General features: G+C 38.2%; 1 protein-coding gene and 1 long non-coding RNA gene across 3 annotated transcripts in view; one reads left to right on the top strand and one right to left on the bottom strand.

The window, feature by feature from the left end:
• LOC105749071 (tumor necrosis factor receptor superfamily member 10A) overlaps positions 1-24451 on the top strand; it is a 30219-nt gene extending 5768 nt beyond the window's left edge. Inside the window, exons 2-9 of one of the 2 annotated variants that reach the window (XM_031950898.1) lie at positions 17599-17680; positions 18358-18486; positions 19679-19793; positions 20158-20234; positions 20316-20420; positions 21656-21693; positions 22847-22910; positions 23739-24451. In XM_031950898.1, the coding sequence (XP_031806758.1) occupies positions 17599-17680; positions 18358-18486; positions 19679-19793; positions 20158-20234; positions 20316-20420; positions 21656-21693; positions 22847-22910; positions 23739-24049 (921 nt within the window). In that variant the 3' untranslated portion in view covers positions 24050-24451. Of the gene's footprint in view, positions 1-17460; positions 17681-18357; positions 18487-19678; positions 19794-20157; positions 20235-20315; positions 20421-21655; positions 21694-22846; positions 22911-23738 lie in introns of those variants that run through there. The other variant, XM_012540051.3, reaches the window with a different exon arrangement.
• LOC116421424 lies at positions 8890-17595 on the bottom strand. The gene is made up of 3 exons (XR_004231777.1): positions 17509-17595; positions 15314-15421; positions 8890-9083 (listed from the first exon to the last, which is right to left on the bottom strand). It is a non-coding gene; the product is annotated as an uncharacterized LOC116421424 (long non-coding RNA).
• Positions 24452-24717: the final 266 nt, after the last annotated feature.

Below are 24717 nucleotides of genomic sequence, written 5' to 3'. Positions count from 1 at the left end.
ATGAATATTATGGAATATTACTGTTCTGTAAGAAATGACCAACAGGATAATTTCAGAAAGGCCTGGAGAGACTGACATGAACTGATGCTGAGTGAAATGAGCAGGACCAGGAGATCATTATATACTTCAACAACAATACTAGATGATGACCAGTTCTGATGGATCAGGCCATCCTCAGCACCGAGATCAACCAAATCATTTCTAATGGAGCAGTAATGAACTGAACCAGCTATACCCAGAAAAAGAACTCTGGGAGATGAACTAAAAACCATTACATTGAATTCCCAATCCCTATATTTATGCACACCTGCATTTTTGATTTCCTTCACAAGCTAATTGTACAATATTTCAGAGTCTGATTCTTTTTGTACAGCAAAATAACGTTTTGGTCATGTATACTTATTGTGTATCTAAGTTATATTTTAATATATTTAACATCTACTGGTCATCCTGCCATCTAGGGGAGGGGGTGGGGGGGTAAGAGGTGAAAAATTGGAACAAGAGGTTTGGCAATTGTTAATGCTGTAAAGTTACCCATGTATATAACCTGTAAATAAAAGGCTATTAAATTAAAAAAAAAAAAAAAAAGAAGAAGCTGGGATCTAGCAGAAAGAATACTGACTGGATTCAGAAGACTTGAGTTCAAATACTGCCTTATGTGAATTTGTGTAAGTCACATAATCTCTTTCGTTCTCAGTTCCCAACTTCTGTAAAATGAAGAAGGTTGAATTCTATGGTTCCTTTCAGCCCTAGATCCATACAGAAGATCACTAGCAACTCAGAGTTCTAGCAAAATACCTGAGGCTACAGGTATGGAAGCAGAGATATAGCTAGAGATAGGTGAATAGAGAGAGAACTATAGACAGATAGAGATAGATATGTAGATGGGGAGAAGGAAGGAAGGAAGGAAGGGAAGGAGGGAGGGAGGGAGGGAGGGAAAGGAAAATGTATCTTGTTCTGGCTGGTTCTCTGACCACTCCTCCATTCTCCCCTTCCAGTCAATATAAGTAAGGTAGACAATCTACAGTGGCAACAAATTGGCAGGAAGTTGCACAGGGAAACTTTAATGTTAATGTAAAAATTAGCAGTTAATTAAAAGTCATGTAAAAACTGTTCCAAAGATCAAAAGAGCATGATTTACAAATTGTATTACATATTAACCAAAATTCACATCCTGGTAATATATGCTGAATCAGCAGAAGCCATCTAGAAGCACTCTCAGGGGTTCTGGTCCTATGATGTGTAAATCTCAGACAAGTTCCAGATTTGTCTGCAGTAAAACCAGCAGAAGACCAAGTGATAATTTAGAGAAAATGTGAATGGAGTAACTTAAAATTTTACTAATAACTTTGAGATAGTTTGGATATGAAAAATGAAATTACCCCAAGGTAGCACGGAGAAAGATTAGTCTGTCAGATTTCTGACCCATCCCACCCTGCCCAACACACCTTCATTTTTGCTGGGTCCTTACTGCCCAACACTCCCAACTCTAATCCACAGTTACATGAGTGATGCTCTCTGCTTCTCCCCCTCCCTCTCCGCAGCCCATTCCCTCCCCCCATCCTGTCAGTCTTTGTATCCCTTCTCCCTGTTTATTTCTGTACTATCTATGCCTGTTCACCCCTATATCTGTTCCTTATTAAAACGTGATTGCTACTTTACTTCTGGCTGCCATTATGGCGTTTCCTAGTCTGTATCCAAAGAAGCGGGCATACCTGCTCCATTTCAAAATTTCATAAATTATCAGTTATTTGTGGATATAGACGTAGACAGATAGATACCTATGATGGAGACAGCATTCTATATGTAGTAAGAACTTTGCTAAGTGGAAAAAATACACATCTCTCACAGGGCAAATGAGATATCTGTAGAAGGCTTATTAGCACAGTGTTTGAAACACAGTAGATACTTAATAAGGGATTGCTTCTTTCCTAATAGAAGCAAATGAGTTATTTTCTGTCTTCAAGAACTTAGATTGCATCTTCTGTGAGAAATCTTTCCAATAGAAAATTGAGGTTAGGGAGATTACAGCGAGTATTTCTGATAAAGGTCTCATCTCAACTACATAGAGAACAAGTCTTGATCAATGGTCAAACAGGCAGTTTTTAGATAAAGAAATCAAAGCTATCTATGGTCATGAAAAAAATGTTCAAAATCACTATTGATAAGAGAAAAATGTTTTCAGCAATATAGATCTAAGCAATCCCTAAGGACTCATGATGGAAAATGTTATCCATTTCCAGAGAAAGAACTAAAGTTGCATTTTCTCCATCTCTCTCTTTGTCTCTCTCTGTCTCTCTGAGTGTGTCTCTGTCTCTCTCTACCTCTCTCTGTCTCAATCTTTTATTCAAGTTTTCTTGCACAAAATAATATAGAAATGTTTTATTAGTTGCAATTGCATAAGCTGTATCGGATTACTTACTGTTTCAGAAAGGGTGGAGGGGAGGGAGAGAGAGAATTTGGAATTCAAAACTTAGAAACAAAACAAAAATAATTTTTAAAAAGTTTATATGTGGAATTAGAGAAACAAAATATTATTTAATACAAAAATAAATTTTAAAAGTCTTTCCTAGTCCCTTAATGCTACTAACCTTCTCTGCGAAATTATCTTCCATTTATTATCATTCAGTCATTTCCAACATCTCTCTGTCTCTATTTTGGAGTTTTCTTGGCAGAGATATTGGAGCGGGTTTCAGGCAAACAAGTGACTTGCTCAGCTACTAAATGTCTGAGGATAGATTTGAACTCAGTAAAATAAATCTGACTTCAAGTCTAACACTCTATATGCTATAACACTTAGCTGCCCTCAGCTTCCATTTACCCTGCATACATCTTGTTTGTACGTAATTGTTTGTATGTTATCTTCCCCATGAGAATGTGAGCTCCTTGAAAGCTGGGACTGTTTTTTGCTTTTCTCGGTATGCCCAACACCTAGCACTTGCTGGGACACATAGTAGGTACTTAATAAATGCTTACTGATTTGGGGGAAGATAAAATTAAAAAAAAAAGGAGCTGAAAAGGAGCACTGTATATAGTGCTACCCACTATATATGGGCAGCATAGTTGCCATTGTTCTGGGTAAGGTAACAGAGAACGCTCTCCTATTAAAACTCAGGATGGTTTCAGGTCTTCAAAGTCAATGTCTTAAGTATCTTGTGGGAGGCTTTGGAGAATACCTGAGTGGGGTGGAGCTTTGGTTCTGGGCAAGAGAAATTGAAAGCTTACCTCTTAAGTGCCCATAGTGGATCTAGGGAGCAGAGTTCAAGATGCAGTGCCTTCTCCAGAATAAATTAGTTTGTGTCAAAACAGGAATTTGAACTTCTATCTCCTTTACTCTGTTATCAGCTATCTACTTCAGGCTCCATAAGCAACTTGCCTACATCAAGAGCACTGTTCTGGTATATTAATCTGTTTTATCAATCTATTGGGAGGTGGAGGTGGGGGATATTATGGTAAAGAAGTTACTGAAGCTAGGGCAAAGTGATTCCCCACTGCCCCTTCACCCTACTCCTCTCTCCCTTATAAACTGAGAATAATCTGTTCTCAGCTACTGCCCCCTTCTCCTCTTCACAATGTTAGGAGGGCTGAAGGTTCTTAGGGCCAGCCTTGAAGTCATTTAACAAGCATACATTAAGACAGATTTAAGTGCTAGGCACCGAGGATACAAAAACAAAAAGCTTACCTGTTATTGGAGAAATATAATACATACAGGGCAATAGTGATCACCATTATTTCTCTTTTTTCAATTTCATCTTCATTTTCAAATGTTCTGCTTTCATATCATTTATATTGCTATGACATACTCCTAATAGAGGGTATTATTATGCCTGATCTATGAACTCTTCAAGGCTTCAGTCTTTCTTTTTCCAACTTTTGATGGAAAACCTTGGCAAGTTTTATCAGAGATATGTCTCTTGTGTATTGTCAGATTTTCTAGGATAAGGTAGAAGTGGCAAATGTTCATAGTCCTAGTAGTGACCCAGCAGTTGCAGAGATTTCGAGTTAGACATAGGGCAGTAGTTTGTCACACCCTTTCCAATCGCAATTTATTGCTCTCTGAGCTGGGATAGAATTGGGAGTAAGGTACTTTGTGCTTTGTGGCAGGACAGGTGGCTGGATTCCAACAATGGGCTAGCCTTGGATCAGGATCCAAGTGCATAGTTACAGTAACAGTCTAGGAGTCTAAGGTCCTAGATGAAGTGGGCTGTAGTGAGATTGGCTCCTCCTGTCCCAGATCCCAATTTGTTTACTTTATCAAGTACTTTGAGTAAAAAGTGTCCTGGAAAACCTCCCCTTGGGCTCCCTTGTGGGTAGGACTGTGTAGTATATATTACTGTTGGTTTATTTGTCTCACTTAACCTTCTTCCCCCAGAATGACCTTTGGGTTTATGGAAGGGCTGGCAATTAAAGGGCTGTTTCTAAGACTTTTTTTTTTTTTTTTTTAAAGTCTAAGACAGCTCCCTGAAATTTCTGTGAAGGACTTCAAGTAGGGGAGGTTAATGGTTGAAAAACTTGGAATTTTGAAGAACAATCAAGCAATTTATCTAGCATCATCTCTTAGCACCCGTGGAAGACCAGGAGGAAATGCAAAAACAAACAAACAAACAAAACAAAACAAAAAAAAAAAAAAACTTTCTTCTATGGGGGACCTCCCATTACACTGAGGAACTGGGAACAAATAAAACTGTATTATACTAAACTGTAGCACATTCTCCTTAATCAAGAATCAGTAGCTGGAACTGAGAGAGAATCCTGCAGAAGGATTCTGGAGTTAGGGCTTTGTTCCTCTCTGACTTTCTTCTATAACTCTATGAGTGTTTTTAGACCCTTCAAAGATGTTTCAATTAAGTGTTAAGAATTTTGACTCAGGGTTCAATTTCTGCTCTGGGACTTTTGCCTTTCCAGTTGAGTTTTGTTAACATAATGGGAAGAATATTTTTTTAGTCTATTTTACAGATGGGACTTTACAGAGGCACCTGAAAGAGAGGCCAAATGACTACTCATCTCTATGGCCATGACTTTCACCTTGACCAGTGGTTATTCCTAATTTAATTAACATTTAAGAAACTTTCATCACCCTCATTCCTGACTTCTTCCACTAGTGTTCATAGAGGGTGTACCTGGTATTGCCAAGAATTTCTATTTTGAGATAAATCGATCAGAAAATGTTTGACCTCAATACAGCTCACTTTTAAAGTTTCTATTTTTAATGTAAAAATTAGCAGTTAATTAAAAGTGAATTTAGTTATGTTTTAGTTTGATGACAAAAAAATAACATCCTTTATGGGAAAAAAATAAGCATTTATTAAGCACCTATTAAATACTATAAACACTATATAATAGTATCTCATTTGAACCTCATAACTCTGGAAGGTAAGTGCCATATAATTTTCATTTTATAGTTGAGGAAATTGAAGCAAAGATTAAGTGATTTAGCCAGGGTCATACAACTGCTAAGTTTTTGAGATAGGATATGAACTCACGTTCTTCTGACTGCACTCTTAATATTAATCTATCCATTGATCTACCCAATTCCCTCGTGAGCCTCTTGTACAAAATGTCTAACCGGTGGTAATCCAGTCCCTGAATACTTTGAATTACAGGAAATGCCCTGTCTTCCAAAGAAGCTCCTACTATTTTGATACCTCTGATTGTTAGAAAATGTTTTCTTATCTATTTCCTAAAAAGATACTCATAGTCCTAATTCTAACCTCTACAACCAAGCAGCCTAGATCTAATCCCTCTTTCAAACCTTTGAAAACATCAATCATCACTCCCCTCCTCGACCTTTAGGTCTGCCACAGGGCCTGAGCCTGCATAGTTTCTTCATTCATTTCTCTAGTTTGCCTTCCCCAAAATAGGTTGCTCAAAATGAGCCACAGGGCCCTAGATGTAGTTTGACCAGGACAGAATATACTGCAAGACTACAATTGTCTATTCTAGATACAAATTTCTTAACTTAATGTAGCCCAATTTCCTTCTTTGTCACTAAAAATATTTTTATTAAAAAACCCACAAGAAACACTACCATCCCATTCTACCTCCCCCCCAAAACTCAGATGCATTGTGGTTGTTCAGTCCTATCAGACTTCTTGGAAAAGATATTGGAGCAGTTTCCCATTCCCTTCTCCTGCTCATTTTACAGATGAGGAACTGAGGCAAACTTGAATTAAGTGGCTTTCCCAGGGTTACACAGCCAGTAAGTGGCTGAAGCTGAATTTAAACTCAGATCTTTCTGACTACAGTTCTGGTCCTCTATGCACTACACTACCTAGCTGCTCTCTTGTTCTCTGCCCCTTTCCCCAAAGATATATGGGTGTACAAGAAAAGTTGCAGAGACAATATACACAAGGATCTGTGTTTGCTGCTGCAATAATTTTTTTTTACTTAATAAACATTTTGATTATCTTTTCTTTAAGTATCACCCCACCATTTCTGAAAGTAGTCTTCCTTTCCTTCTCAGATCTGCAAGCCATTCCTTTTAACAAAAAAGAAAAGGGATGGGGAAGGGGAAGAAGTTAAATAAAACTAATCCACACATCAATCAAATCTGATGATATTATATTCCACAGCCTCCATCTCTCCAAAGAAAGGAAAAAAGTCAACATTTTCTTTACTTGGTTGCCAAGCTTGGTCATTCTAATTATACAGATTCAGTTTATTTGTTTTGACTGTTTCTACTTCCTATGACATCAAGGAATTGATATCATTTGAAACAAAATGAGTACAAAATCCCACATGTCCTAATTTGGAATCTAGCAGTCACCTTAATCTTCCTTCCTTCCTTCAACATATACTCCAAATTTCTTGCCTCCTTTCCCCAGACTGTTAGTATGATTATAACCTAAGGGCATAAAACAGATTATTAATATTTATAAATATAGCTTATACCTTCATTTATTCAAGAACTATGTTCCCATAAAAGTCTTATCCTTAATTGTATTTTAAGCATACTCTTTAAAGAACCTTGTAGTGAATCTCTTTGTACTTACAATAATTATTCTTTAAATCATCTTTCTTGTTTATTAGAATGTTTATATTTTGAATTTTCTTAAAGTAGGGCATACCTGCACTTGGCCCATAACTCATCATATGACATTCAGTATATACATTCATGACCATCCATGCCTCTTAACCGTATCACCCTCTTTTCATCTTTATCTTTGTCTTTCAGAATTCCTATCTCCCTTCACAGTCCTAGCTCAGTGTCACCTAATTTGTAAAACTTGCCCTGATTCATCCAGCTAAAAGTTTTCTTTCCCATTTCTAATTTTCCTAGAATTCTCTGGATGTCACTGTTGACCCTCATCATTACTTATCTTATATCACACTATCAGTCCACATAGTAGATGTCCTTTACTTTCCTAAACCCAGTAGAATATAGGATTTTTTGAGAAGCTTTTAATCTTTTTTTTTTTTTTTTTGTCACTATTAATGGGTCCCTAGTAGCTATTTAATAAATGTTTGAAAAAAATAGATTCAGAAAATGAATGCCCTGTATTCTGGAACTGTAGGAATTGATTTCATCTCATTAGATTAGAACTAGGCTGCTTGGTTCTAGAAGGTACAATTAGGACTATGAGGAACCTTTTAGGAAATAGTAGGTCAGAACCTAACATAAGGAAACATTTTCTAACAATCAGAGGTATCAAAATAGATTGAGCTTCTTTGAAAGATGGGCATTGGAGATGGAGATGGACTAGCTGTAAGGTCAGTTTCAGGAGACTATAGTGTATAAATCATAATGAATAACAAGACTAGAAGGATGCTGGATTGTGCAGTTTTAAATGACAAATGGAGGAGTTCATTTTTTATAAAAATAAAGACATTAGAATTTCTTTGGAGGAATGGGGGCTAGTTTACACAATCAATCCTGTACTTTAGGAAAATTACCTTGGGGGCTTTTAGGAAGGTGAATTGGAGGATACCAAGTAGAAAGGTATTACCATAGTGAAAGGAGGTGATGGCCCGAATTAGGGGCCTGTCTGAGTTGGGAGGAGAGGACAGATAGATGGCACAATAGAGCACAGGACCAGAACAGAAAGCCCTGAGTTCCAATCCAGCCTTATAATTTGCTACCTGTGTGATCTTGGGCAAGGCACTCAGATTCCTCAGCTGTAAATTGGGAATGATAATATTAACTACCTCCCAAGATTGTTGTAAGAATCAAATAAGATAATATTTGTAAAACACAAAACACATTTTAGTAACTTACCAGTATGACATTTTCTGGATAAAAAACATCATCTTGGCTAAGCTGGCAAGGAGAGCCTCATGGAACACAGGTTGGTCTTTATATGACAGTATTTTGATGGGCTTCTACTCAAAGCCCCCTATTAGGTAGGACCTACCAGAATTTATTCATTGTTGACACAACCTTTAAGAACTCTTGTTTACCTCAGTAACACTGGATGTCATTTTAAAAATAACAGTGAAGTTTGGGGAGAGTCATGAATGGGAGGCCGACCTGAAGATTTTAAGAGTCAGGAAGACCTGAATTTGAATCCTTTCTCAGGTAACAGCTGTGTGATCCTAGTCAAGTCATTTAAATTCTCTCTAAAACCTTAGCTATCTTATTCATTAAATGGAGATGATAATAACAACACCTCCCTTATGGGATTGTTGAGATTATCAAATAAGGTAATACATATAAAGACTTTTGCAAAATGTTTCTAAATTCTTGAGGCAGGGATGCACCCAGGCACAACTTTAAAATTAGAGACATTTTCTTCATCAATTTAGAAATGAGAGCCATTTTCTCCATTTTCTTAAGTCTAGACAATCAACAAAACAATATATAAAGTCTTGATTTGTAATATTTGCTTCTGAGGTATAGATATTCACACTGAAAATTTAATTAAGGCACTCTTCCCAAGCCAGTATAGAAATGATATGAACTGGTTCCAGCATGTCTGTTTAAAATGTGTCATAAATGCGAACCATTATTGTCTATATTTATGAGAATCGATACCTGTGAAAATATGTCACACAATCCTAAGCAATGACTCATATAGATATAGTCTACTTGCATTTGCTCCTGGTGAACTTTGATCTCAAAATCTGTCCCTTTAAGGTCTTCTGGGCTGTGGAACAGAAACAAAGATTGAAACGGAGATTAACTGAAGGTGAAGCATGGTAGAGTGGAGAGAGAGCTGGCTCTGGCTTCAAGTGTCCCCTACTGATACTGTGTGACCTTAGACCAAATCACCTCTTTGGGATCTCGATTTTCTCATCTGTAAAATGAGGGGGAGAAGGGCATCTGATTTCATCTAAGACCTCTATAGAGGTCCCTTCCAACTATAGAATCTATGATCTTAAGTTTCTAAGTGCTAGTTTGAATTAAATAATTACATGAATTATACATCCAATAGTAGCTTTAAGAAGGGAAGGTATTGGCTGGAGTAGCTAGGACATAATCCTTAGAAGAAATGTCTTGAGCTAGGTGAAAGGAAGAGTAGGCTTTAGATAAGCCAGGGATGGCGTAGTGAATAAGAGAGCTCCAGACCTGGATGTTGTTTGTTGTTGATTTTGATTCTCCTTTCTCCTCTTCCTCCTTCTCTTTCTCTTCTTCCTTTTATCTCCTCCTCCTCTTCCTTTCTCTTTCTCCTCTTCCTTCCTCCTTCTTCTTCCTCCTCTTCCTTTCTCCTCCTCTTCCTTCTTCCTCCTCCTCCTTTCTCCTCCTTCCCTTCTCCTCCTCCTCTTCCTTCCTCCTCCTCCTTTTTCTTCCTCTTCTTCCTTCTTCCTCTTCCTTCCTCCTCCTCCTCTTCCCCCTTTCTCCTCTTCTTCCTTTCTCCTCCTCCTTTCTCCTCTTCCTCTTCCTTCCTCCTCCATTCTCCTCTTCCTTTCTCCTCCTTCTCCTTTTTTTCTTTGTCTTATTTCCTCCTCCTCCCCCTTTCTCCTCCTCCTCCTCACTTTTCCTTGTTTCTCCTTCTCCACCACCTTCCCTCCTCCTTTTTTCTCTTCCTTTTTCTTTCTCCTCCTCCTCTTCTTTCCTCCTTTCTCCTCCTCCTCTTCCTTTGTTCGCCTCCTCCTCTTTTCTCCTTTTTTCTCCTCCTTTCTCCTCCTCCTCCTTCTCTTTCTCCTCTTCCTCTTAACTCCTCCTCTTATATCCTCCTCCTCTTTCTCTTCTTTCTCTTATTTCCTCTTCCTTTCTCCTCCTCCTCCTCTTCCTTCCTCCTTTCTCCTCCTCCTTCTCCTTTTCCTTTCTCCTCCTCCTTCTTCTTTCTCCTCCATTCTCCTCCTCCTCTTCCTTTCTCCTCCTCCTCTTCCTTTCTCCTCCTTCTTTTTCCTCCTCTAAATTGGTCATATTTACCTTTACAATCTTATCCTTTGAAATGTGGTATGACAAGATTTTACAAGGATGAATGTTGAAAACTACTTTTGCATACATTTTGAAAATAAAAAAACTATTAATAAAAACTTTGTGAATGTAATTGGAAAATTAATTTAAATTTATAAAATACAATGCAAAATTAAAGAAATGTGGTGTGAATAATTAAATGATTTTAAAGGATTAAAAGATTTTTTTGGGAGGGAGTGACTAAAATATGACCCAGAGATTCCATTACTAAGTATATATCCTAAGGTTATTCACTAGGAAAAAAAGTGTTGCTATAAACATTTTGGTGTATATGTGACCTTCCTCCTCTTTCTTTTCTTCTTCATACCTGCCTTCTTTTTAAAAAGTGTTTTGCGTCTTTGGTTTTAAATGAGCCTTAAGAATCAGGTGGATTTGTTATCTCTTCCTGCTCTGGTAGCTAACCATCTAAATCACTAATCACATTAACAAAAGTCTGGAAACAAAGGGAGTCCAATAAGATGCTTAAGAGTAAGTTATCATTCATTCACTTCCATATTTATGTTAATATGAAGAAAACCAAGGATGAAAGTTACCCATGTCACCACTCGTGAAAGGACTTATGTCAGCCCCATTCCTGGATTACCTCTGTTGATCTTACTATTATTAAGACTTTTAGCTCTCTCTGATTTGGTTCTTGAAAACCTCATTCTTGGCTGGTACCTGTAAAGTTTTTGGTTTTAGTAATAGATAGAGCTCTGAGTTAGCAAAAATGGAAGGAGATAAAAAGCAAACATGTCTGACCATGGGAGAAACTCATGATTTATTATAAAGTAATAAGGTCAGTTGTCTAATGTGACTTGTAAGCTTGCTCTAAAGACAATTTTGAAAGAGGAACAAGAACGAAAAAAAAAAACACTTTTAAAAATATTTTATTTTTCCCAATTATATGTGAAGATAGTTTTTAAAATTTATTTTTTTTTAATTTATAGTTCTAAATTCTCTCCTCCCTCTTCCTGAAGTGTTAAGCAATTTCATATAGCTTATATATGTGTGAGCTTGCAAATCGTATTTCCATATTAGTCATGTTGTGTGAAAGAGGACATAAACCAAAAAAGGAAAAAAAAAAACAAAAAAATAAAGTGGAAAAAAATGTTTTGATCTGTATTTAGACTCCCATCAGTTCTGTGTTTGGATGTGGATAGAATTTTTTGTCATGAGTCCCTAAAAGCATTTTTTTTTTTAAAGATGTTCTAAATGGTAAAATCATATGGAAGGGACAAAATGACTAACCAATTCTGGACATGTGGAAATGTACCTCTTTCAAAATAAATTGGTCATATTTATTTTACAGTCTTATCCTTTGAAATGTGGTGTGACAAGGTTTTACAAGGGTGAATGTTGAAAACTACTTTTGCATGCATTTTGAAAATAAACTATTAACAAAAAATGTGTAAATGTAATTGGGAAATAAATTTATAAATAAATGCAAATACAATATAAGATAAAAAAAAAGAAATGTGATGTGAATAATTAAATGATTTTAAATGGTTAAACAAAGTAGATTCCTATTGGTGGGGAATGGTGGCTAAATGAATTGTGGTCCATAAATGTGATGAAATATCACTTTGCTCTAAAAAGCTAGTCTAAAGAATATAGAGAAGATTGTGAAGACATATTTGAACTGAGTGAAGTAAGCAGGACCAGAGTTCAGAAGAGAGGTCAAGACTACAAATAAGGATTTATATAAATCACTACAAATAAGTGCAGTGGAGGTTTGGGGAGTGATTGCCAAGGAAGAGGGAGTATTAAGTGGGAAGAGAAGAGAGCTCAGGCCAGATTCTTGAGAGCATCTTCACACAAATGATTCAAGGGAAAGTGATTTAAAGGTAGGAGGAAAACTAAGAGAATATTGTATTTCTGAAGTTGAGGAAAAAGATGAATAAAAATTGTGGCCAGTGATGTTAAAAGTCTCACAGATGTTGAAGAAGCTGAGAACTAAGAATAGATCATCGCATTTGCCAATAGAAAGTATACAGATATAAATGAAGGAAGGCATTCATGACCTGTAACAGAGTAGTTTTAGTGGACTGGAAGCCAAAAGGAGTTTAGAATGAGTTGAGGAGAGAATCATTAAAGGAGAAATTAAGTCATTGAGTGTAGACAATTTTTAAAAATGTTAACAGTGAAAGGGAAGAGAGAAATACGTTGAGAAGGTAGCTCAAGAGGGCTTTTAAGAAAAACTTAAGCATGTAAGTAGGAAGAAACTGAAGAGAGAAATTAAAGCTGCATGAGCATGAGAAAAAAAGGGATGTCTGATGGAACAAAGTTCTGGAGGAGTAGATAGGGAGTGTGATTAAGGGTACAGATAATAGGAATTAATCTTAATGAGAAAGTTTACATGACCAAAGTGAAGAAGGAGAAGATGAGCAATGATGACACAGAGAAGATTTGGAAAATGGAAATGAGGGAGCTCTTGTCAAATGACCTTAAATTTTTAAAATAAAATTTTATTGATCTTCTATTTTTACACCTAAATTTCCCTCTGTATTCCTCCCTCTCCTCTCCTTCTCAGAGAGTAATCCCATATAATCAAAATTTTTTGGGGGGGGGAGGGCTGAGGCAATTGGGGTTAAGTGACTTGCCCAGGGTCACACAACTAGGGAATGTTAAGTGTCTGAGGCCAGATTTGAACTCGGGTCCTCTTGACTTCAAGCCTGGTGCTCTATCCACTGCACCACTTAGCTGTCACCCCAAAAAAAGTTTTTTAAGAAAAAAAAGGAAAAAAATTTGTAAAACCAATCAATACATCAAAGCAGTCTGAATATAAACACTTAATATATTAATATGAGATAATGATATTAATTGTGCTTTGCACTGATGCTACAAAGACAGAAATGAAAGAGTCCTACATTACAATTGCTTGAATCTCAGATTCCCTAAAAGAAATTTTATTTTGTATTTGGAATATCTTTGGGTCAAAGTTTATGAATAATTCAGTGACTTTTTTCATGTAATTCCAAATTTCATTACAGAATGATTAGTCCAATTCACAGTTCCCTTAATAGTATATATGTATGCCCCTCTTACAGTCTCTTCAACACTAACTTTTTGCTTTTTCTCACTTTTGCCAATTTATTAAAGTTACCCTTTGAAGACAAATTTAGGTGGAGAAATAGGAGAAGTAGAGGAGAGACCTTGAAACCTATGGGGAAATCATTGCTCAGGAAGGGAGAAGATAAGGCTTGCTGGACATAAGTGGCAAATTTTTTTTTTTGAGGTAGTTGGGGTTAAGTGACTTGTCCAGGGTCACACAGCCAGGGAATGTTAAGTGTCTGAGGCCAGATTTGAACTCGGGTCCTCCTGACTTCAGGGCTGGTGCTCTATTTACTGCCCATAAAAGTGGCAATTATTCACACGGTAAATTTTTGTGTTCCTTGTTTCCCATTTGATTCTGAGACCCCCAGGTCAGACAGCCTGATGGGAAGCCTGGTCTATATCCTTGTAATACCTTGATATTACCTGCTAGGAGGAGGCAGAGTGGCAGGTAGAGTGGCTGGAGAAGGTTCCTCCGAGCTTGATTACCTCCCTCAGCCTCCAAAATGCAGAGAGACATGCTGGCAGATTTGGCAACAGTCAGACCCCAGAAAAGAACTGAGCCTGCAGCTATGAGGGATAGCAGCCCCAGGGTCTGCTGACAGAGCTGAGGGGCAGTGGGTCCTCAGGCTGGAAGCACATCTTATTCTTCATTCAACTCATTCAACTCGTCTGTTATTTCTACTTACTTAAGGAGTAGCAGTGCTTTTTGCACCTTTTAAAAGTCAGTGCCCTTTGGCCAAGCTTCCATCACCCTCCCTTAGTTACATCTCTGTCAGTTAACCCTGTGCAGAGTAACCCAGTATTCATCAAAGGATTACTTGAGTGTTCTAATAATGGTATTCATGAGAGAATTTTCTAATAATTATCTGAAATGAGGGCCTGCTTTTGTAGACAGGGATTAAAGCTCTTGCAAAGTAAAATGGGTTTCCCATTAGGGTCCTTTGCTTGGGGTGGGGCCCTTATTTGAACCAAATAAGAGGATTCAAGCACAGAAAAGAAGTATTTCCAGGGATCAGCAGCGTCAGGGTCTAGGAGCACAGAGTAATTGTCTTGTGTAGTCTCACCTAAGCCAAGAGTATAGAAACTTATTAACCAAACCACTCTGAGTCTGCCTCTTTTTGGCAGTTTAAAAGTCCTAGTTTTGTCTCTAAAGTTTTAAAAAATGTGACAAATTGATGTCTTGGATGTTTTCTGGGAGAAGGGAGAGGTGTCTGTACAAGAAAAGAGTTCTGCAATCATCTGGATGGCTATATAAATGGATTGCCTATCAGTTGAGTTTTCTCTGATTATTTTCTTGATTTATGGTTTCTCTGTGTTTGGTTGGGTCTCCATTATTATTCGAGCTGTGTTCTAGATATATCAATTTATCTTGCAAACCTATTCTTCATTTTTTTATTACTAATATTAACTTGGGGGGATGTTAACTTTTTATTAATATCACCTTCATTTCCAATTACATTCTTTCCTTCTACCCCTCCCCAGTTAGCTATTCCTTATTTTAAAAAGAAAAAAAAAAACGTTCAGCAGGATCATCTAGCAACTATGACTAAATACAACATTCTACATCCATAAGGAAAATACATTTTTTCCCCCAACTCCTGGTGAGGGCTTGTTGACTTATTTTTAAAATAAAATGTTATGTTTTATTTTATTTTTCTTTACTTTGTTCAATATTTCTCAATTATATTTTAATCTGATTTGGGCCTCAATTAAGAGTGTTGTGGGCTACAGGTTTTGTGTTTCATCAGTCAATAAATCATAAACATTAATTAAGTATGTGCCAGACACTGTGTTCTAACTACTGGGATTAAAAAAAAGAAAAAGTTAAAAGATAGTCCCTGTCCTAAAGAAGTTCTCCTCTAATGGAGGAGATAATAAACATATACAAATAATAAATATACAAAGCAAAATATATACCTCTGGTGTCATGGATACCAGGAATCAAGAAATCCAAAATTCAAATTCCACTTTGGACATGAGCTCTGTGATCCTAGAAAGTCACTTCCATTTCTCTGTTATCACCATCTGTTTTGATAGAAGAAATTTCCTACACTTAAGAAATGATTTCATTTTCTTTTCTACATACACACTGTACATACACATACGTATATGTAATTTAGAACTGCTATAGTTTGCTGAATCCTGCCTTCCTTCCTTTTGCTAGAGCCGTTTCTTTCCTAGTTCCCATCCTTTAGTGCCTTCCCTAACAGATGACTTTCCGTTTTTACCTTGTATACACCTTGTATACAATTTCTTCCACATCAGCCAGCAAACATTTATGAGATGCCTCCTTTGTGTCAGGCCCTATGCTTGCTCTTCCCCCTTTACAATGTAAGCTCCTTTAGGACCGGGATTGTATTTTTGCTCCTTTTCCTCCCTATCTGTGGCACACAATAAATGCTTAATGTTTGTTGACTGACAAAATTAACTATGAATAATTATTATATGGCACTTTGAAATTTGCAAAGTGCTTTACAGTATTATTTAATTTTCTCTTCACAACAACTCTGGGAAGTCAGTGCAATTATCATCCCCATTTTACAGTCGAAGCAAATAGAGATTAAATGACTTGCCCATAGTCACATTACTTTTAATATCTGAGATCAAATTTGAAATCAGGTCTTCCAGGCTCCTTACCCAGCACATAATACAATATGTAGCAAGCTTTCATGTATTTAGCTTTTTAAGGTTTATGAAGTACTTGAAAAAAAATTTTTGGGAGGGCAAACAAAGGAAGGATGATTCAGTGCTTACAGGCTTCCTTCCTGGTTTTGTGTGTGTGTGTGTGTGTGTGTGTGTGTGTGTGTGTGTGTGTGTGTGTGTGTTTGCTACTGGGATTAAGTGATTTATCCAGAATCACACAATCACACAGCTAGTTAAATGCTACATGCCTGACATCAGATTGAACTAAGATCCTCCTGACTCCAGAGTTGGTGCTCTGTCTTCTGCACCATCTAACTTCCCCCGCGTTTCTGGCTTTTAATGGAAAGAGAGGATGGGTAGGTATGTAAGGGACTGATTGGGAGGGGAGGGGATACTGGATATATCACTCTTATTTTTGTGAAAATTTCTTTTTTTTTAATTAATAGCTTTATTTTCAAAATATATGTAAAGATAGTTTTCAACATTTACCCTTGCAAAACCTTGTGTTCCATATTTTTCTCCCTCCCTTCCTACCTAGACAAGTAATCCAATATAGGTTAAATGTGCAATTCTTCTATACCTATTTCCACATTTATCTTGCTGCTCAAGAAAAATCAGATCAAATAGGAAAAAAAATAAAGAAAAATAAAACAAGCTAACAACAACAAAGGTGAAAATACTATGTTGTGGTTCACGTTCAGTCCCCATAGTTCTCTGTCTGGATGCAGTTGGCTCTATCACAAGTCTCTTCAAATTGGCCTGAATCACTTCATTGTTGAAAAGAACCATGATCATCATATAATATCGCTGTTGCTGTGTACAGTGAAATCCTGGTTCTGCTCATTTCACTTAGCCAGTTCCTGTAAGTCTCTCCAGGCCTCTCTGAAATCATCCTGCTGATTGTTTCTTACAGAACAATAATATTCCATAATCATATACCACAATTTATTCAGCCATTCTCCAACTGATGGGCACCCACTCAGTTTCCATTTTCTTGCCACTAAAAAAAGGGTTGCCACAAACATTTTTCCTGTGCAAATTTCTAATAGAGGAAAATGGGAAAACTCTAATTTAGAGATGAATATGAACAAGCCTATAAAGCCTTTGGGATGGAGAAGTGCAGGAATTTATTTCCTAGGATTAAAAATAATTTTAAAAAATCTATTAAAAGGAGCAGAAACTGTGGTTTAGCACAGGAACAAAACTGATTATAGACAAGAGTTTCAGTCTCAGTTAAGTCACATTAGAAGAGTTTGGCTTTTTCAATTACGTTTTATCGTGACCCTTATCTGATTGATTGATTTGGTCTGCTCATATTTAGACCTCGTTTCAAACTGGCAAAACTAAGATACTCTATTGCCAATCAAGGAGATTATGAAGGCTTTTATTAACAAAAATAAAAAAAAACAGCCCTTTAAACATCCATTCAACTAATATAGATATAGCTATTTAACTTGATTGAACTTAACATTTCAAACGATGTCAGGATGGAAAGTGGGCAGGAGACGACAAGGGAGGAATCTGGGTTCAGGCCAATCCTTGTTTCTCTGTCTCTGCAGTTTCTTGTTGATTCAGTTGGTACCATGACGGCAGGCCCCCAGCAGCTCCAGAAACATGGCCCGGATGTCCAATGTCCAGCAGGTATTCTGAATGAAGTCTCTTACCTCTTTGCCTCTCCCCACCCCCTTTCATTTTCTGGAAAAGGAAAGAGGATGAGTTTTTGTCTTGAAGTAGCTCTTTGTCCTTTGCTTTCATTATCCATACCTAATGTTTTGGGTACACAGAGAGAGTTCCAAGCCCTTTATCCAATTTCAGGGACAAAAAAGCACTTGGATGAGTTCCATTAGAGTTAGTCAATAAACATTTATAAACCGGGCATTTTGCTGAGAGCTGGGTATACCAAGAAAGGCATAGGATGGTCCAGGGAATGAGGGATGGGGATGGGGACAGATACACATAAGCTGAAGAGGAAGGGATAGTGGACCAGAGACATGTAACTCTGCCCTGGTGGGATGAGGGATGGAGATGGGGGCTGAAGACAAAGGGGTAGTGGACCAGAAACATGTAACCCTGCCCTGGTGGGATGAGGGATGGGGATGGGGGCAGATACAATTGAAGGGTTAAGGGGTAATGAATGTGAGACAGGTAACCTTGCCCTGGTGAAGTCCAGGTCCCAGATTGGGAAATGATGAGAAGAAAGGGAGAGTGTCAGAGTTAATTATGCCGATGACTCTTTCCTGCTTTCATATCTCAATCTCCTAAAGCCCTATCTGGGTGAGCCATAGAAAAGGTCACCCCTCACTCTTTTTGATTTCTAGGACAATATCTGAAGACTATTTTGGCCCGTAACAAAACAGGAGTGTGTGCACCCTGCCGCAGTGGGATAGATTTTACCGAGTACCCCAATGGACTTCCCTCCTGCATCCCTTGTCAGATCTGCAAGCCAGGTACAGAGGATGGGGGCCTCAGAAGGCTAGAGTAGAGACAGGGTGGTCCAGTATTGGATCTTGGTTTCCTCTTCAATCAAATAAAGAAGTTGACTTTGGGGATATCTGAAGTCTTTCCCAGTCCTAACAACAATGTGGTTCCAAAATAATTGGGAGTGAAGGATGGAGGGATGGGGTTTGGGGGGAACTTGTACTACAAGAGTATTTCTACCCTTAACCAGCAGAGGGCAGAGGGAGACTCAAGTCTAAGTAGTTTTTGAAATAGTAAAGCATTAGAATTTGACTCCTAGGAATCAAACAATCACACTATCAAAAAAAAAACTATTGATAGCTTAGCAAATGAGTGCAGACAGAATTTGAGGTAGTACATGGTGTATTTGAAGAATTTGCCTTTTCTCTATTCTTCATTTTTTGAAAATGAGTGTATTTGGAATGATCCTGATTTTACATGGATTTTCCCTATCTGTCCTTGGGGTGTGTAAAATACAACAAACTTTGATGTGACTCCTTGCATTAAGAACAACTGGTAAATGAGATCAATTCAAAAAGCATTTACATACTATGTGCCAAGCAGTGTACTATACATAATACATATTATTCATATAATATGATTTATATATATTATGTGCAGAAAATATAATGTACACTATATATAAATATAAAATGCCTTATATGCAGAGATATACCACAATCTATACATACATGTAAAATGCATGTGCATATATACATACACATGTGGAATTGTATATTTGTGTGTACATGTTGTATTCTGTGCGTGTGTGTTATTACATTACAACAGTGTAGTAGCCAGTATCCTATACTCAGTCCTGCTCAGTTCCAAGCATCCAAACCCTTCCCATACTCTAAAGCCCAGATTAAGAACTCCCCACTTCATGGAATCTTCCCAGTTGCCCATGCTGATGACCTTCTATATCTGTGCCACTTACTTAAGCCTTGAAAAATAAAGACAAAGCAGTGTCTATTAGCAGTCTCAGGTGCTTCTTGGATGTCTCTCTCCATCTCTCACTCTCAGACCTAATATTGGATACACAGAAGATGGTCAGGCAAGATTTCTCAGGCTGAATTGAATTGCCCTGCAGGAGCAGGGGAGGCAGAGGAACTTGGAACTGAGCAGTGATGGAAGGTGAAAGGGGAGATGGAGCCTCAGACCTAACTTTCTCTGTGTCCCTAGGCCAGAAAGAGGAGAAGCCGTGTACCATCACCCAGAATACCCAGTGTCACTGCAAGTCTGGCACCTTCTGTCCAAAAGACCATCCCTGCGAGATTTGCAAAAAGTGTAAATTCGAGTAAGGCCCCAATAAGGCTCTCCCCAGATCTGGGGACTACTGGTGGAAGACAAAGACAAAAGCTTTTCCATCAGTCCCTCCCTCACCCCTTATTCTTCATCATTCTCTTCCTTTCTTCAAGTACTTCTGGGTCTGGCCATTCATCTAGAAACCCCCAAACTATTTTATCTCTTTTTCTCCTCCCCCACACTACTTTATCATTCCACTTTGGGTGGTTCTCACCTAACGGTGGAAATCAATTTTGCATGACTTGCCAGTCCCCAGCCTCAGCACCTGCCCTTGCCTATCTTCTGAATCTGGCCCTGCATTTCTTAACTATTTCACCTACATTTGGTTCATTTCTTCCTCTTTCTTTTCTGTCCAGGTGCCCCAAAGGGATGGTAGAAATCAACCCTTGCAGCCCCTGGAGTGACTTGGAGTGTGCCAGACCTCTGACATCAAGTATTCACACAGCACATGGATTAGTTGGTGGGGACTAGGTGGCTGGAGCATGCACATTGACCATTCTTTCTCTGTTCTCAGACACAAGAAATCATTGGCTACGATATCTATTGTTAGCACCAGTATTGATCTTCGTGGTTGGTCCCTTAATTTTTTTCCTCCGTGGTTTTTGTGCATATCCTGAAGGTAAGGGAAACACCCCTGGGGTAAGGAGTAGATAGAATGGGCTAAGGAGTCCTTGTTCATATTGTATTATTCCTCCATCCCTCTCCCAACTCATCCCCTCTTTTCTTCCATACACACATCTCCCTCTCCACTTGTGCACATCCTACACATCCATTTTTCAAGACCCAGTCTTGCCTCCTTCATGATACCTTCTCCAGCCATCCCCTGCCCTTCTTTATTAAGCTAGGTGATCTCATTTAGACACTTAGCTCCCTCCTAGGATGAGCTGAATTCAAATCCCATCCTTGATGCTTTTGATCTATGTAGCCAAGTCATTACATCTGGTAGGTAGCAAATGGCTATAAGATTGTTTTGGGTAGTCTCTGGGGTATCTCCTTGAGGGTTCCCAGAAGGATGTCTATACAGATGGCCTTTCCAGTTTTAGTCAGCCACATAATGAGTTTTCTTATCTGTAAAACAGGAATAATAATACCTGGATCATTATGAAGCTTAAGTGAGATAATATAACTAAAGGACTTTGTAAATCTTCAAGAGTTAATAAATGTAGTTATTATTCATCTCTCCCTCATCAGTTCCTACAAATACATCTGTGCCATGCAATTTAGTACTTGACTGTATGCTGACTTTTATTATCTCATAGTATTTGCTAATTACTTTAAACTGTTTTGTTTTTCCAGTTAAGTTATGTGCAGGTGGGGACTAGGCTCTCATTTATGTTCTCTCTCCTCCTTCAGCTCCCTCCCTCCATAGAACTAAACCCAGTGTCGGGTAGGTAAGAGGCAGTCCTGAAAAACTTTGGCACAAAGCTCTGATTTAGAGCTGGAAGAGACCTGAGAGTCAGTGAGTCAAAGCCCTTCATTTTATACATAAGGAAACTCAGAAGTTGTAACATCTCTCCCCTTACTGGGTAATATCTTCTACCTTGTTGAGAAAACCTTGAGGATAGTTATAAAGAACCATTACTCATGGCCTATGACTTCTGAAATCTGACTACCTTCTTTAGACTGGATAAGTTTCCTTAAACTATATCAGCCATTCCTGAGGTCTGTTCTCCCCCACATCCCAACTAGATCCAGAGCACTAGAAAAGCTATCATTTTTTCTGTCCTTGTCCCCTCTTCACTAAATCAAATGCCCATTCTATACCCAATACCATCTGCACCACTGGTAGGATATTGTTGGAAAGATGCAGTTTCCCTGATCAGGTATTTTCTCCTTCCTTTCTAAATATGACAGTTGATCCAGAAAAAGCCAAGTCTCCTGAGAAAATCGAGGTGAGACACAATTATATTTATTTGTTTTTCTTATTTGTAAATGGGTTGCAGAATATCTCCTTAATTCTCTAAAAGATACCTAGGGCACATATCTTTCAGGGTCCCAAATTGCATATACCCTTCAGCATTCTCGCTTGGCCATTTTGCCTCAGGCAGTCTCACTTGGGATAACATTGTTAGGTCACCCTACTGAACACTCAAGGGTCTTGGTAAATAGTTCCCAAGCAGGAGCCTCAATCTCTAGGATGGTGTCAGAGGTGAGAACTACAACTTCCTCCTTTCCCCAACACTTCCTTCACACCCACCAGTGCCACAAGATATTCCAACCTCAGCAGAGAACGGCTATCTTTTAGTGAGTGAACTCTTGGGATCAGAGGGTTACAGCTGAAAGATGACCTCAGCGGTCATCCCCTTTCTCCCTCCATTTTACAGATGAGGAAACTGAGGTCTGGAAAAATTAAGTAATTTATGTAAGGTCACATAGGGCAGCCGAGGTGGCTTAATGCACAGGGTATTATATTAAACCTGGAATCAGGAAGACCTGATTTCAAATCCTGCCTCCAGCACTTATTGTATGATTCTGAGTAAGTTATTTAATCTCTGTCTAACTAACCTCTGTTAATTTCCTTATCTGTAAAATCCTCCTAGGGTTGTTTTGAGGATAAAGCACTTTATAAATCCTTAAGTATCATAGAAATATGATGGCATTCGCTATTATTAGTGATAAGTAGGAAAATTTACTTTTAAGGACCTAGCATCTCATTACCCCATATCTTGAGGCTTCTTGACCTGCCTGTGAAGTAGAGACTGCCACCCTCTCAATATGTCCACACAACATGGTCTTGTCAATGGGCAGACAAGGTTCCTCAAGAATGGGGGAATGGCTTTCCTGCAGGGAAGGGCTGCTCTTGTAATAAGGCTGATTAGGCGTTGAGGAAAAAGGAATTATAGTTAAGAGAATTAATATTACATTTCTCTGGTACTTTTCATCAGCCAGTTGAGATTGAAGGGATAGATATAACTCTTCCTATCTTACAGTTAAGGAAACTGTTCTACCAAAGTCAAAAGATTTTTGTTTTTATTCACTGTCACACCACGTAGTAGGGCAGCCAGGCCTCCTGACTTCCATTGCTTTTCTCATTCTCTCTTGCAGATGACTGGCCTTCTAAATCCACAGTCACTGTCACTATTCCCAGCTGATGGTAACCATATAAAGAGTAAGTGTCTTTTTCTTTTAAAAGTCTTGGGAGTAGGATGAGTGCCAGGGAGTAGAGGGCCTGAAGGGGATGCCCTGAACCAGCAAAGTCAAACTCAAATAGAAACCATTAATCTGTGTAGGGATTTCTGCAGGCTTCATATTAATTTAGTTTTATAATGTAATGTTACCTATGTTGAATTCTATTTTTATTTATTTTATTAAATATTTCCCTGATTACATCTTAATTTGGTTCCCACTTTACTCTGGAGGGCTACAAAGTCTGAGTGTTTGACACCTCCCCCTTAAGTTTCCTCCTTCATTTCACCACGCTGGCTTAGTGCTGCTGGGAAGGGATCATTTGGAATGAAAGTGTAGGAGTCGGGCAGTAATGATTTCTACTGAGTTACTGAAATCCAAAGTTGAAAAGACCCCAGAAGGGCTCAGTGTGTTTCTTGTAGATTTCTTTTGTTATTCCTCTCTGTTCCCTGCCAATCCACGCCAACAATGACCACCTCCCTTCCCAAATTCTTGAGGTATTCACTGTATATATAACATTCATTTGGCATTTATTGCAGACTGCTAGTTTCCCTAGCTAAACTGTATTCCCTGTAAGGGTAGTAGCTATATCAAACTTTTAATTGGATTTTTTTTCAGTCCCCTTCAGAGCAGTCCTTTCCCTTCCAACATGGCTAAAATATTCATTGGTAATTAAGAAAGGAGGCTAAAACATGCAAGTTATATCATAGTAGCCTGGTTCCTATGTCAGCTACTCTCATTGACTCTTATTTCATATCCCTAGAAGTCTTTTTTCTTCCCTCTCACCCCAAACTAACTATTTCTTCTCTAGCTTTGGAGAAGTCTTTTTATATCTTTGAAGAGGAGGTACCTTGGGAATCCTGGGACAAGTACATGAGGCAGCTGGGGCTGAGCAACAATGACATCGTTTCAATCAAACACACTGAGACGAATGCTCAAGAACATCCGCATAAACTGCTTATGAAATGGCTGAATAAAACTGGCAAAGATGCCAGTGTGGATTGTTTACTGAAGACCCTGGACCAGATACACCAGAAAGCTGCCAGACAAAACATTCAGGACAGACTCATCAAGAGCAACCTCTATATCTGTCAGGAAAGAGAGGATGAAAAAACAAATTAAGGAAGGGGCTTCAGATATTGATACATGCTACCCTTCTTATTCTGTGAATACATTAACTTTGAATGAACAATCAAAGAATAACCAGACATGAAGGATATGCAGATACCTGATTTCTAAGGATTCATGTTTTCCCCCATTTGTAAAACCAAGAGATAGTTGATCAAGGGGTTCAATTCAAGATCAATATTTCTCATGGGGTTTCTGGTCTTAGGATGGGTATCAGAATGTCATTGCTTTGTATGCTCTAGAACCCACTGCCTTAAGGTAGCAGGGTAAGAGTTATGTGTAGGGATTATTTATATATTTATCTTAAAATTTGTGTCTATATGTTCATGTATACATACACACACCTGTGTCGATACTGGTTATGGGGGCGCATTAGCTGCCAAAAAAAAAAAAAAATGGAAACTGGAAAATGTCTAAAAATCTTCTAGGCCAAAGAGAAGGTTTTTCCTTTCTGGCTCTGCTTTCTGTATTCTTTTGTTCTGCACTTAGTTTGCTCTTAGACCACTTTAGATAAAACAGTGAAAGGAAGAAGCTGGAGAATGGGGATTTGGGGGAAGTAGGTAGTCAACAACTACTTTCCTGAAGTTTTGCCATATTCTGAAGGCCTGTGATTTTTTTAAGGTCGTATCTGTTTACATCTATATGATTACAGTATTACCAAT

Source organism: Sarcophilus harrisii, chromosome 2 (assembly GCF_902635505.1).
Source record: "Sarcophilus harrisii chromosome 2, mSarHar1.11, whole genome shotgun sequence".
NCBI lineage: Eukaryota > Metazoa > Chordata > Mammalia > Dasyuromorphia > Dasyuridae > Sarcophilus > Sarcophilus harrisii.
Note: the sequence above shows the minus strand (reverse complement) of the source record. Positions and strands in the feature narration are given on the sequence as shown.